This window comes from Ceratotherium simum, chromosome 8 (assembly GCF_057802395.1).
Source record: "Ceratotherium simum simum isolate JZ-2026a chromosome 8, ASM5780239v1, whole genome shotgun sequence".
Taxonomy (NCBI): domain Eukaryota; kingdom Metazoa; phylum Chordata; class Mammalia; order Perissodactyla; family Rhinocerotidae; genus Ceratotherium; species Ceratotherium simum.
The window spans coordinates 14313398-14328603 of record NC_141907.1 but is presented as its reverse complement, the minus strand read 5'-3'; the positions used below and the strand labels follow the sequence as shown (position 1 = coordinate 14328603).

Below are 15206 nucleotides of genomic sequence, written 5' to 3'. Positions count from 1 at the left end.
TTTTTTTTTTTTTTTTTTTTTTTTTTGGTGAGTAAGATCAGCCCTGAGCTAACATCCATGCTAATCCTCCTCTTTTTGCTGAGGAAGACTGGCTGTGAGCTAACATCTATTGCCAATCCTCCTCCTTTTTTTTTCCCCCCAAAGCCCCTGTAGATAGTTGTATGTCTTAGTTGCACATCCTTCTAGTTGCTGTATGTGGGACACAGCCTCAACATGGCCGGAGAACCGGTGCGTCGGTGCGCGCCGGGGATCTGAACCCGGGCTGCCGGTAGCAGAGCGCACGCACTTAACCGCTAAGCCACGGGGCCGGCCCCCGCTTCTATGTCTAATTCTTAATATCTGGTAAAATACATTTGGATTAAAACTCTGAAAATAAGCTGTTCTGCTTCTATGTCTAATTCTTTATCTGTATTTTAGTTTGGGATTGAAAATGTTTATTTTTAAGAAATTATTAAATATGCCAAGTTTTGGGTTGATATATTATCATGATACTAATTAAATCAACAAAGTTTCTATTGCTAAGTCCCACAAACCACTGGCAATTATGGACTGATGCTAAAAGACTTTCTGAAATCATTAATTTGTAATAAAAATAAGATAAGTTTAAGTATTGATATTTTGCATGTCTCTTTTTTAATGCTTATTATATTTATTTCTTCCCTAGATCTTCCTCAGAACTGTGATCCTAACATTCCCCTAGTTGCTCAGGAATTAATGAAAAAGATGATACGTCAGTTTGCAATTGAGTATATTTCAAAAAGTGGTAAAATTCAAGAGAATAGAAATGGTTCAATTGGACCAAGTCTAATATGTAAAAGTATCCAAATGAATCAAGCAGAAAACTCCCTTCAGGAAGAGCAGGAAGGCCCCTTAGACCTCACTGTGAATCGAATGCAAGAACAAAATACTCAGCAAGGTAAGATTTTTGTGTATGTGTAATATGTAATTTTATGCTTTAATATCCTTAAATATATATAATCTTATATTCTCAGAGAAATTTACTTTAGAAGTAATGTTACTTGTAATTAGCTTATGTAATATGGACTAGAGAGAAGTACTAAACTAATAGTTTTTGTATTTGACTTGGTTTATAAAAGAGGTTGAGTTGCTCTCAGTCTCGTTTCACAGTAAAATGTATAGTGCAAGAATCATAACAAGCATCTTAAAAGCAAAGTGTACAAGAGATATTTATGATAAAAAATTACTTTTAAAATGTACAGCTGAGAACATTAGTTAAGCACTTGCTGTTCAATTTTTTGCTCTTAGGTGAAAAATAAAAAGAAATAGATGATTTATCTTCAACTGATGATGTAACTGGGGAAAGAGAAAAGTCAATACATGTGATAAGTATTGTATAATCATGTAATTAACTATATAGAGATACATTTTTCATAAGAAGCCTGCATGATGAAGGCTATGTTGGACCTGTCAGATAGTTAATTGAAGGAAGAGCCATGATTCACAGAGAAAAGGAAGGAAGGGCCTTTTAAGTGGTTGTGGAGGATGCCAAATTAGTGTTTGCCTGGAGGAGAGAGAACAAGTAGCTTTTGTTAACACAAGTTAGAAATAGTGTTGTCAGTCCATGAAGCCAGAAAAATATCAGCATTAAGTTTGATTGTAGAAGGCAGTGTAGTGTTTCAGGCTCCAAAGAGAAGTACACTAGTCAGTGTTTAAAGAAGATAGTCTTTTCAGTGTGTAAGATTAAAATTGAAAGGGACTGAAATATGGAAGTAATTTTCTCTTTTTGCTTCCCTAATTTTAGGTTGGATGAGTTTGTTTATGTAGACTATCTGAGAAATATTAAGACAATAATTAGACAGGTTATAAGAGAAAGAAATGTCAAAGATAACTATGATATAAGGCTTAAGGAAAAAATATGTCAATACATAGAATTTTGGGAGTTAGAAAGCATGGGATTTTTAGAATTCTTTTTCGTTTTGCTTTTCCATGTTTCACACCCTCTTATATCTTTTCTCTTTTGGAGGAGGCAGTTCAGTGTTCTAAAGAGACTAGAACATAGGCTTTGGCATCTCACAGACTTATGGTTGAAATCCCAGCTCTGCTACTTAAGTTACTTGAACAAGTAATTTTACCTGTTGGAACTTTAATTTCCTCATTTGTTATTTGGCCATAATAATAAGAAACTCATTGGAACAATGTGAAAGTTAAATATAAAGTAACCAACTCATAGAAGATACTCAAACACTAGTCTCTCCATACTTTCTACCTCCTGTAGCTTACCACCACCGAAGAGAAGCCTTAGAAATAACGTGATCATGATCCGTAAATATTCGTATGCCCGTAGTTACACTAAAGTAGAACCTTCTCTGAATGGCCCAATTAGTAGAATTAGGATGATTAGCTAGAAGTTAGGGGGAAACAGATTCCAGCTCCATATAAGAAAGAGTATTTCTAAGGATCAAACATTTCTTAAAGTGGACAAGGGGAAAATGATTCCCTGGTTGCCTTATCATCAGAGGTATTCAAAAGCATCAGATGAGTGGTTAGAATAGATGACATTTTAGAAGTAAATTTTTAGTCCTTACATTCTGTGATTCTATGAACTTAAGTGGTAAGGCAGCCCCAAATATATGTAGAAAACAAGTAATGTAAATTATTTAAATTATTGTGATGTTCTAGGCGAAGTATACAAATGTATTTGTGAACATCTTGAGGTTGAAAAGAGTAATGAGTAATGTAAATAAGTATAATATAAAGAGTAATATAAATCTATACTTTAAATAGTTTTCTTGATGATTTTAATTTGGAGGGTGGCTTCTTATATGTGATTTCAGTGTTCTTACTTTAGGATAGGAATCATTTAGTCTAGTGTGGCTTGTAGTGTAGAGCACAAGGGAGAGAATGGTGATAGATGAGGCTAAAGAAATAGGTAGGGACCAGATTATGAGAAAGCCATGTAGGAAATATTAAGGATTTTGACTTTTCTTAGGGCCACAGAAAGCTACTAGATTGCTTTGAGCAGAGTAAAAAAATCAGATTTTCTATTATAAAACCATTCTGCTGTGGTATGGATTGGTAGGCTCTAACTTTGCCTACTTGCATACCAAATTAAAAAGAAAAATGAAACACGTACCCTTTGATGTATTTGTGTGTGCGTGTACACAATAATGCCATGTATGTTCTAATTTTTCCACAAATTAAAATTTTTAAGGTTGAAATAAAGATGTTATAAACAGTTTTAAAATGACTTGCTAATCATGAAGACTTCACTGCCAGTATCTTATTACATAGTATACAGACTTTGGGAGGGTTTTATTAATAATGATAGAAGGTATAAATCTGTATTTCAAATGGTTTTCTTAAGAATTAAAAATATTTTTGGCCTGATTTCACTGTTTTACCTTATAGTATAATCAATGTTGTGCGCATACTACTAGTAGCAGTGTTAGTTCTGCCTTTGTTAGTTAATTTGCTAATGCTTGCATTTTTCATGTTATTCTCACTCTATAATTTCTTAGCAGTACTCATTTAAGCCAGTTGTTCATTTTATGAGTTACTTTATTCAAATTAGATAACGTAATCATAAATCCAATAGATAAGCTAACCATAAATAGTGTGGATAATTTATGGATAGTCTAACCTATAAATCTATAAAATTCTCAATCCCAAATGAGTTTACAGGTAACTTTATATAACCTTAAAGCGACACATGGTTCCTATCTTTTGCAGACTATTTTAAAGAATGGAAAAGAGGGAAATACTAGTATAATCTTGACGCCAAAACCAGACAAAGATAGCAAAAGAAAGGAAAGTTGCGAACTAGTCTTACTTACAAACATAGGTGCAAAAATCCAAAATAAATATTAGCAAATTGAATATAGTGAAATATAAAAACATAATAAGTAGTGACTAGGGAAGCACAGATGATTGTGCGTTTGAAAAACTTATATGATTTTTCACATTACCAAAAAACAAAAACAATGTCATCCTAAAGAAAAAATACTGCAAAAGCTGACACTTTTGTGATAATAAATGCTTATCAAACCAAGAATAGATGAACATTTCTACTATCAGAAACATCATAACCTAATAATTTAAAGTAATGGACAAGACAAAAATGAACACTATCACCAATTTTCAACATTTTACGGGAGCTCCTGACTCATGTAACATGATGAGGAAAAAAAAAATAAGTATGAAGATAAGCAATAGGTTATAAAGAAAGAATGAGCAAAATTGTAGTTGCTTACAAACAGTATGGTTGTGTTGTAGAAAATATGAAAGAATATCTAGGTAAACTTTTAGAACTGATTAAAAAGTTCAGAAAAGGTACTGATAATAAGATCAGTATGTGTTACTTCATATCAGCAACCACCCAATTAGAAAATCCAGTTTTTAAAAAAATCTCATCTACAATAGCAACAAAAGCAGAAAATCATTAAAACACCTAAGAATGGAACTAACAAACTGTTTAAGACCTTATGGAGAGCATTATAAATGTTTATTGAAGAACATAAAGAAGACTCTCAAAATGAGTGATTATCTTTTAAATGAATGGGAAGACTCTAAAAGATAGCAGTTCATCCTTAATTACTTAGAAATTCAGTGTCATTCTAGTCAAAATTCTGATAGGGTTTATTGTGAAAAATGACTTTCCAATCCTAAAATTTATGAGCAATACTTAAAGGGCCAAGAATAACCAAGTCAAGATGGTGAGGACTTGCTCTAAAACGTATCAAGACTAATTTAGTGCAATAATTAAAACAGTGTGCTACTTGCCATAAAGAAATCAGTAGAACAGATTAGTGAGCCCAGAAACTCTGGAAATGTTAGTGAAATCTTGGTACAAGTCAAGATGTCACTATAAATCACTGGAAAGAATGGCCTATTCAATAAATGTTTCTGGGGCAATTGGTTACCCACATGGAGGAAAAAAAAATAGATGGATTCCTACCTCACACCACTCACAAAAATAATTCCAGTTGGGTTAAAGGGCTAAATGTGAAAAGCAAAACTAAAAGAGAAGATATAGGATTATACTTTAATGAACTCAAAATAAGGAAAAATTGCTTAAGATGCAAGAATAACAATCCATACAACAATTTTGTAAATTTGACTATACTGAAATACAAAACTTAAATATTATACAAGTCACTGTGAACAGAGGGAAAATTCAAGCCTCACATTTGGAGACCATATTTACAACTGATGTAACTGACAACCATTCAACTAACAAATCAAAACTACAACCAGTGAGAAAAACACAACTCCATAGAAAAATAGGCAAAAACAGTTCTCAGAAGATAATAGAATAGCCAAATAAGCAAAGAAAAGAATGCTACAAAGAATATCCTGTTCAGCCTCCATCCCAATATAGGGTTGTTTTATTTTACAGTATAAGAGATGGTAATTCAACCTCTGATTGACAATAAGGACTTGCAAAGAAATCTTTGTTGGATGACTCTGATAATCTCGTATCTCTAAAACGTCTACCCTTCGTTTTATATTTTTCCATCTGCAGCAGTGTTTTACTTAATAGTACTGTAAATATTTGTAGAAATTATTGTATCTCCAAGTCTTCTCTTTTCTATTCTTTTAGGAATTATTTTTTCCATCTGCAACAATATGAGACAGTCTAGTCTTTTATTTACTGGTGCTATAAATATTTGTTGAAATTATTATGTCTTTCTAAACCTCTGTTTTCCATGCAAATCTTTTCAGCATCTTTAATTGTTCTTCATAAGTCAGTTTCTGTACTCATCATTTTCCTTGCCCTCTCTTCCACCAACTCTAAACTGACTTAAAATATAGTTACCCTTAGGGAAACATTCCCATTTGCCTCTTGATTGTGCTTTCTAACTAGGTATTTCAAATATTAGTTTCTTCTTTGTGTGCTTTCATTCCTGCAGATTTATGTAAATACTCTGAACCTCAGAAACTGCGAGGAAGTAAGTCATGCATCATTGTTCACACCAATGATCCTTATTTTGCCCTGGCACACTAAGTATTAGCATATCGAATTTTTTTCTTAATTTCAGTTTTAATCTGTGGCCAAAGTAAAAACTTCTAAATTCCAAAGTACAGAAGAAATTTGCAGCTTATGGACTTTTATCATTATTGTGACAACCATGAAGAATTTACCAGACCTATACAAAACAAGATCAAATGTGGGCAGAGATGAACAGCAGCACGTCATTGGCCTTGTTGGTGTAGTTTTCTACCATGAGGTCCAGTGAATATTCTGTTAGAAAACTTGCATTATAATAAATTTCTCACTGCATTGTAGTTGTTTGCATGTTTATTTCCCCACCATAATCTCCTTTTGGGAGCCGGAACCTATCTGTTCACTTTCTCGTATCCCTAGTGCGTGCATGATGTATGTCACGTTGGATTTACTGGATTAAAAATCTTTATTATTTTCAAATGTTACTGACAACTAAAATGAGAATTGAGACTCGATCATTGGACTTGTGATTTTTTTAGCCGTGAAATTTTTTATTTTAAACCGTTTGGGTGGAAAATACCCTGAATATCTGTTATACTTTCTTAAACAATGTATGGAACATTAAGTGTCTGTGATAAACATTAATTATTGCACTGCCTTGTAATGACCTGACAGTTTTAGAATTATTTTCCCTTAAGCTAATTGGAAACAGATAAGTAAAAAAAATTTTTTATTATTAGTTCACATTGCTGTCAGTAGGCTACACTTTGGAAATCACATCTACTAGTTTAAGATTTTTTTTTTAAACAAACCATGTATGAGACTAATATCAACTAGTCTTCAAGTGAGCATTTGGGAGACTGCATTGAATAAAATATATGAATTTCAGTGATGTATTTAGTTGTCATTAGGTATTCTTTGTTGCTGCTGTTGCCACCACTATTCTTGTTTGTTTGTCTAGATTAAGGTAGGTGGAGTTGTCAGCTGAGATGTTAAACTGTAATTAAGGGAGCCATATATGGTTTTATAATATTATGTTTACCCTGTTTATAAATGAAGTCTGTTGTTATTCTCTTAGGAAAATACTGAACAGATTTTAAAATTCAGTTCAGAAGATATTTCTGTATCCACCAGTAAAGGCAATAAAATTATCCATCTTGTTTTTGCATGCTGAGTTTTTGTTTTACAAGGCTAAAGACCTATGGAAGAAAATATTATGTTCCATGCTTGAGAAGATGCCATATATTAGTAAACCTGAAGAATAAAACAGTATATCTAGATGATCCATGTCCCTTCCAATCTAAACTTCTCTGACTCTAGGGATAGAGGAAACAAGTGATATTTAAAATTTTCAAATCAAGGCATCTGCTTAAAACCCCTTAATGGCTTCAAATTTATCCTTAGGATAAAGCCTAAAATCCTGAACTCACCAAGATCCAGCCCCTGCCTACTTATCCAGTCTCATCTTGTGTCTCTCTTTAATCTTCATACTGGCTTTCTCTGAGTTTCTTGAGTATGCCAGACACTCTGGCCTCAGAACATTCACACATGCTGGTGCCTCTCTGTAGAAGCCACTCCCAATCCCACCAATTTTCTCTAAATAAATCTTACTTGATTTTTTTTTTCAGGTCTCATTTTAAACATCACTTCTCTAAGAGAACTTTCCCCATACCTCGTAAATTGGATGCACACAGACACACACATAGACACACAGACATTCTTATTAATTCTCACCAAAATTTAGTTTGTCTCTCTCTTTCTGTCATCCCATGGCATCCTGTATTCTTTTGTAGCACTCATCACCTTTGTAATTATTTCCACCATCTTATTTTGTGCTATTTGTCCCATTTGTTAAACTTTTTTTCCCTCCTTTGTTCTTTTCTTTTAGATTGTATTTTTTCGTTTATTTCACTTTTTTCCTTTGCTGATTTTGAAGTTATGTACTCTATTGCTATTCTGTTAGTGGTTACTCTAGCAGTTTTTTAATGTGTAGTTAACTCAACAGTTAATATAAGGAACTTACCTGCCCCAACACGTCGAGCCATTTTATCAGTGCTTTAGTTCTCTTTTTATGACATCACAATTTAAGCATTATAATTCTTTGTTTCATATCATCAATTTTTGTTTACATTTACATACTTCGTTACCTTTTCCTTTGCTCACCATTCCTTGCTGTATCTCAGATTTTCTTCTGGGCTCAGAAATTCCTTTAATAAGGGTCTATTCATAGTAACTCTCAGGTTTTTTTCAGTTTCTTTTTTTTTTTTTTTTTTACTTTTGTTCTTAAAAGATAGTTTTTCCTAGACACGAGTCTAGGCTGACAATTAAATTTTTTTCTCAGCACTGCTACTATGATAGTGTCTTGGCTTCCATTGTTGCTCTAACTGCCCAACTAATGGTCTTTCTTCTGTAGGTAATCTTCACACTCTACTTTTAGCATCTCTCTTTCTCTTACTTTCTCTGTTTTGTTTATGGCGTTCTTCAGGTTGTCTTGGATGTGTTTGGGTGTAAATTTCTTTTATTTATTCTGCTTGGGAGTCATATGGTTCCTAAAACTGAGGACAAATGTCTTTCATTAATTGTGATACTTTAGCCATTATCTGTTGAAATATAATGTAACTCTCACTTTGTCTCGTGTCAAAATCTACTGAAACATATTTTGAATCTTCTTATTCTATCCTCCATATCTCTTATCTTGTCTTTCATATCTTCCAACTCTTTGTCTCTTTGTGTTGCATCCTGATTTGTTTATTTAGAACTGTTCCAAATTCACTAATTCTCTTCTGAGCTATTCTAATCACTGTTTAACCTATGTCTTGAGTTTCTAATTTGTTGTTATATTTTTCATTTCCAGAAGTTATTTGTTATTTTTTTGAAATATGCCTGTCACCGTGCCCCTAATCTTACAAAAGAGTCAAAAACCAAGATATCAGGAGTGACTGGGAGGATTATTTTAGGTAAGGTGGTCAGGAGGGCCTCCCTGAAGAAGTGAGTTTGAGCAGAGTCTTGAATAATGAGAAGTCCTCCATATGAAGATCTGAGGGCAGGGCATTCCAGGCAGAAGAAACGTCAAATACAAAGACAAAAATATCAGAAATCAAAGAAGGCAGGAACAAATCAGGTGTGTTTGAGGAACTATATGAAGATTGTCTCAGTCACTTAAAAATCAAGAGACTATTCAAAGCTTTTTCCATAAAGTCAAATTATAGAGTGTCCAAAAATATAATTGTTACAGTATATGTAAGCTGGATTTTTTCTTTTTTCTATTTTATAAAGAATATCGCAAACAAAAAGCCATGCACTTTAAATTCAGAAGTTCCATAAATGTTACCATGTAAACAAACCATCACTTGATTAACCTAAAGAACTGTATGAAGCATAGAAAGAAATCAACTTCCTTTGTAGCCATTACATTTTTCCTGAATGTTGTTATAGTTTGATATAAATTGGCGACTTTATCACCACATGGTTTCCAAGTGGCAGTTTGTTGGGTTTTTGTTTTCCTTGTAATTTCTTCATGTTTTTTCCCTCCAAAGAGATAACTTTCATAATATATACCTTAACATAACTTTGAAGTTATCAGTGTACCAAAATGGGGTTCTCATGCTTGGGTTGAGTAAAGTAAAGCTGATATTACCTCTATATTTAAAATCTTCCTCTTAGTTTTCTGTTACATGAAGAACAAAATTTAAATTTCTTTCCATGACTTTTATGGTTTTGCTAAGATCTTGTCCCTGCCTACCTCTCTGGACTTATTCCTTTCCCTCTCTTCCTGCTTAGCATGTGCAAGTCACACTGTGTGTCTGTTTCTGATACATGCAAAGCTCACGTCACAGAACCTTCACTCTTGCTGATTGCTTTGCCTGGGTTACTCTGCCTTCAGATCTTCATGTTTCATTGGCTTGTTCCTTTTCATCGTTTATATCTCACTGTAATACCACCTTAACAATAAGAGAATGATAAATTCCGGTATATAAAAATAACTTCTGTGTGATGAAGAAGATTAGAAAAGTCAAAAGGCAAATGGCATTCTGTGAAAAAATATTTACAATTTATATTATAAAATAAAAGGCTAATAATCTAATTCATTAAGAGTTTGAAAAAACTGAGAAGTAAAAGATCAACAACCTGATCGAAAAGTGAACATAATCGTACTGTCAATTCATAGAAGAAGTTTCAAAAGCCTTTAAACATAGCAAACTACACTCACACACACTTATACATGGTTCACACCTATCAGACTGATAAGAATTCAAGTTTAACAACATAATCTGTTTGGTGAGGCTGTGAAGAAACAGGCACTCTCATGCCTTACTGGGGGAATACCAACTGGTACAATGCTTATGGAGGAGAGTTGACAATATCTGTCAAATTATATATGCGTTTACCCTTTGACCTAGCAATCCCATTTCACAAAGTCAAACCTATAATTGCACTTATACAAATATGGAATGATATATAGTCAAGCTTATTCATTGGGGGGCATTAGTTATAATAGCAAGGGATTGAAAACAACCCAAATGGTTAACTAACTAAATTATTGTACGTCCACACAGTAGAAGACTGAGCATCTGAAAAAAGGGGTGAGAAAGATCTCTTCATGGTGACATTTCCAGGTTTTATTGCTAGGTGATAAAAGCAAGAAGCAGAACGGTATATATTATATGTTCTCTTCTGTGTAAACAAAGCAGGGAAGATAAAAACTAATAAGCATGGTAACCTATAAGGTGGTGAAGTAAATGAGGTGGAAGGCACAGGATGGAAGTGCTGTGAATGGACCTCGTTATGTAGTTTTATGTAAATGTTCTACATATTTCAAAGAATAAACATCAAGTTAGTAACATAATGACTCTGAGAAAAGACTTATGTCAGGTGACTTTACCCAGTATTTTGACTATGCATTCTTAGTGGCATATATTCTAAGGACAGGGAGTGCTTCAAAGAAATAAACTTCCTTTGGTTAATATTAGTAATAATTGCCACTGTTTATTTTGAATCTGTAGGATAAATCAAATATGTAATCGTGTTAACATTGTTAGGAATCCAAGATTTTCAAGGTAAGAGAAGGAACAAACGAGTAAAATCAAAGAAGTAAAAACCCTGTAATATTACACGTGGGTTGGAAATGTCAGTGCAAACTCACAATTTTTTTTTCTTTTCAAAAATATGCATTTCCTAGTCTGACCATTGAAATACCCTACAAGCAGTGACAACTCACTGGCTTTGGATTGTGGTCTTTAAACATTATTTTCCTTTAAAAAGAAGTAGTTCTCTGTGGAATCCAGGTCTGGGTCAGAAAATGTGCAAGATGAGCCTGGAACATCTTGTGCCAGCAAGCAAGGAAACTCCAAAGACTAATTTGTCAAAAGAATATAGGAGCTGGTGTTAAGGGTTCCCCATTGGCCAGATATGAGACCATTTGAGCATTAAAAGGGTGAACACTTGCAACTGACAATATTGGATGTTTTAAAATCCATTAATTTATAATAATCAAAAAACAAAAGTGCCGCTCAAAGTCATTACTTTACTTTGGAGGTATATAGCATACCAACTCCTCATTGTGAAAATGAGCAATTAAAGGAAAGAGTTAAGCATTTATCTTGCTTTTCTTTTACAAATTTTATTTCAAGACAGCCAAATAGCCTTCATTTAAGGAAGGGTCTTAAAGAAGAATTCCAGCTAATAAATATGAAAGACACGATAGACTTAAAATATTACTGTTTTTCAACTCCTAATAAGAGAATTGAATCAAACAACATCATCAGAAGATAAAACTATTAGAGGAAAGGTTGTTTGGGGAACTTTACAATGGAGAGGTCAGACTGTCACCATCAGAACACACTGATCACTTGAGCATCGTTGAAAATAGACTTTACGTGCCTCATGATATGTTTCATCACTTGTGAAGTATCTTGCCAAAAAATGTCAAATATAAATTTAAGCAATTCTTTAGGCCAGTGGTTCTCAAGCGTAGTTCAAAAAGCCCTGAGAGTCCCTGAAACTTTCAGGGGATACACTGGGTCAAAACTAGTATAAATAATAATATGTTCTTTGTCCTTTTTACTCTCATTCTCTCTACAGTGTGTAGTGGAGTCAGCCAGAGGCTACGTGATATGTAATTTCTAAACACATTGAATATGGAAGCATATATGAGAAACCAGCTGTCTTTTGTTAAGCTAGACTTTAAAGAGATAGACATTAAAGAGACATTAACGTAAAAAAATTATTACTTATTGTTTTATTTTGAAAACATTACTTTTCATTAAAAATGTTTTTATTAACATTAACATTTGTAGAATTATTATTATCAATTAATATTTTTAAAACTTCTCAGTTTAATTTATAATATGGTAAATATAAATGGATATCTGCAGTAATTTTTAAGAGTGAAAAGCGATTATGAGATCCAAAAGTTTGAGAACCATTTTCTTTAGAGCTAATTCCAAGTTTATCAGAGTTATCGGGAAATGCAAGAACAAGGTAAATGACGCCACAGGAAAGTAGACATAACAAACCGTAATGTAAGACATTCTCTGGTAGAACTGTTGACAGGCTTCTTCAAAAACTCAGTTTCACTGTTTTAAAAAATGAGGGAAAGGGTTGCTCAAAAATTTTCTAAAATTTAAGAGATATGACCGTCACATATAATACAGAGACAAATTAACTCCTAATTTGAACATACCAACTATAAAAAGACATTCTGGATTCACTAGAGGAAGTTTCAACACAAACCGAATATTAGATTATAGCAAGGAATTGTTAGGTATCAAAATGTCCATGTGTTTTAAAGATGCATAAGAATGTAGAAGTGATGTGACATCTGGAATTAGCTTTAAAATACTTAAGCAAATAGGAATAAGTAGAAGAGGTGTGGCAAAAATATAGGTAATTGGTGAAACTGAAGAGTGGTGTGAGAGGGAATCATTCTGTCTTTTTGTATGTTTGAAGTTTATCTTAATAAAATTTCTTTTTTAAAAAATAACAAATCACCTTCCCAGAAGCTTTGCCTGGTCATGTATTCCAACGTAGTAACCTCTTCCTACTTGCCACTGTTATTGTTCTGTTTTGTCTTATCACCTTGTGAAATTATTTTTTATTGATTTGTTTATCTTTTCTTTGTCTACCCCACTAGAATCTAAGTTCCATGAGGGCAGGAACGTTTCTGTCTTGTTCACTGCTGTTCCTTTGTGCCTACAAAAATCACTGGCGTATTTATAGCTATTCAATAAGTATTAATTGAATGAATGAACTATAAAAAGCTATGTGTTGTAGAAAAACTAGAAAATAAATTAGCAAATGAAGAAAATAGAAATTATCCTTTATTCGTCCACCCAGAGGTAACTGCTCGCATTAAGTTTTTAATCCTTTCAAATCATTTTCTGGAAAAAATACACACTCTCTCTCCTCCCAGAGCTCACTACCACAAATCATACATTATATACTTCTCTGTAACTTTTGTTTGTTTAATATTTTTAAACATTTTATATTACTAAATATTTTTCTGCAGAATCATTTTAATAGTTAAATGGTTGTACTTAACTGAATAGTATTCTATTTTGTGGATATACATTATATTGTGTGTGTGTTGTATACATATATATATATACTTTATAACTATAATGTATAATATACATTATATTTAATTTGGTATTTTCAGATATATAAGTAAACATGCTTGAGCTAAAACTTTGTGCTCAATCTTAATTTTTACCTTAAGACAAATTCCTAGAAGTGAAATTGCTCCATCAAAGAGTATTCATAAAGCTTTTAGAAGTCAATATAGTGGGGATGAGTTAGTAACCAGAAGGAGGGGGGAGGTGGGGGGTAGAGGGGATGGAGGTAGTAACTTCTGGGTTGATGGTGGTAATCTAGGTGCTGTTTACATAGGAATGTTCAGTTCGTGAAAATTCATTAAACTATGTACTTATGTGCATTTTTGTTATGGATGTCATTTCAATAAAAAGTTTTTTAAAACTCATATAAATCATTTTTGTATGAGAGTGATAAGGGCTATCAAATGTATGGTCAACAAACCTAAAGTTTTCCAATATGACATTGTAGTAAATGTACATCCCACTTTTTAAATAAAATGTTTGGTTAAAACTTAAACTTACAGAATAAAGTAGTGCAGTGCATGGGATAAAAAAGAGCATTTTTAAAAAATGTTTTTCAAGGAATCGACTTGAAGCCTTTTGAAACTTGGCTTCAGTTCAGTACTTGTAGGAATAACTGAAGAAAGAAAAAAGAACTATAATGAAATTCTAAAATGGCATGTGGTGGAAGTGCCAAAATTTTGTTGAATTTTACCAGTAATGTTTTCCTAGTTAAATTTAATATTATTAATTTTTGTATCCTAAATTTTCTATAAGCACTTTACTCTCATTTATATTGTCTCTCATCATTATTAAAAATAGTAGATGAATGAATTCTATGGGATTTCAGTTATATATGCACTAAATAAAATACATTGGGAAAGTAATAATCTTCCGTTTTAAAAAAATATTTGACTTTCAGAGGGAGGCAAATGAGGGAAGGAAAAACCAATGTTAAGACTTAATTGGGCCGGCCCCGTGGCTTAGCGGTTAAGTGCATGCGCTCCACTGCTGGCGGCCCGGGTTCGGAACCCCGGGCTCGCACCGACGCACCGCTTATCCAGCTATGCTGAGGCCACGTCCCACATACAGCAACTAGAAGGATGTGCAGCTATGACATGCAACTATCTACTGGGGCTTTGGGGGAAAAAATAAATAAAATTATTTAAAAAAAAAAAAGACTTAATTGATGTGCTACTCTGATGTTATATTGATTATTTCCCCCATGACTCTGAAACTTTAACTCAATGGTTAAAGTAGTAACAATAAAAACAATTTAAAATAAAATTTGGATAAACCCAAGGGAATGTTTTTACACTTTGGTTTTACTTTTTTAATAAGTTTGTGGTGTTTTTCATTAATATATACTCATTATGGCAAACTTGGAGAACACAGAAAAAAATATATATATAAAGGGATAGATAATATATATTGTGTGTGTATGTGTATATATATATATGCACATATAGCACATGTATGCGAGTACATGCCCACACACATATTTTAACTGCTCAAATCCTCATCACAGATCACCATTGTTGCCATTTGGTGTATTCCAGATTTTATTCTATATTGTATTTGACTTTTTGGATTTATTTAGATGATTAGTTATCTATATATCTCTGTTCAAGTTTTATATCCTACCTTTTAAAAACATTATAATAGCATTAACAGTTTCCTATGTTTTATTAATTCCATTAATGGATATG

General features: G+C 32.9%; 1 protein-coding gene across 15 annotated transcripts in view; it reads left to right on the top strand.

Annotated features, from left to right (window-relative positions):
* Positions 1-15206, top strand: part of LCORL (ligand dependent nuclear receptor corepressor like) — a 158698-nt gene that overhangs the window by 98086 nt on the left and 45406 nt on the right. For 13 of the 15 annotated variants that reach the window (XR_015552873.1, XR_015552872.1, XR_015552878.1 and 10 more), the window contains one exon: positions 665-916. The exons of the other annotated variants lie outside the window; for them this stretch is intronic. Coding sequence is in view for 6 of the 13 variants with exons in the window: in XM_087434135.1 (XP_087290261.1) it covers positions 665-916 (252 nt within the window). In the remaining 7 variants the exon portion in view is untranslated. The remainder of the gene's footprint in view (positions 1-664; positions 917-15206) is intronic. 15 annotated transcript variants of the gene reach the window in all.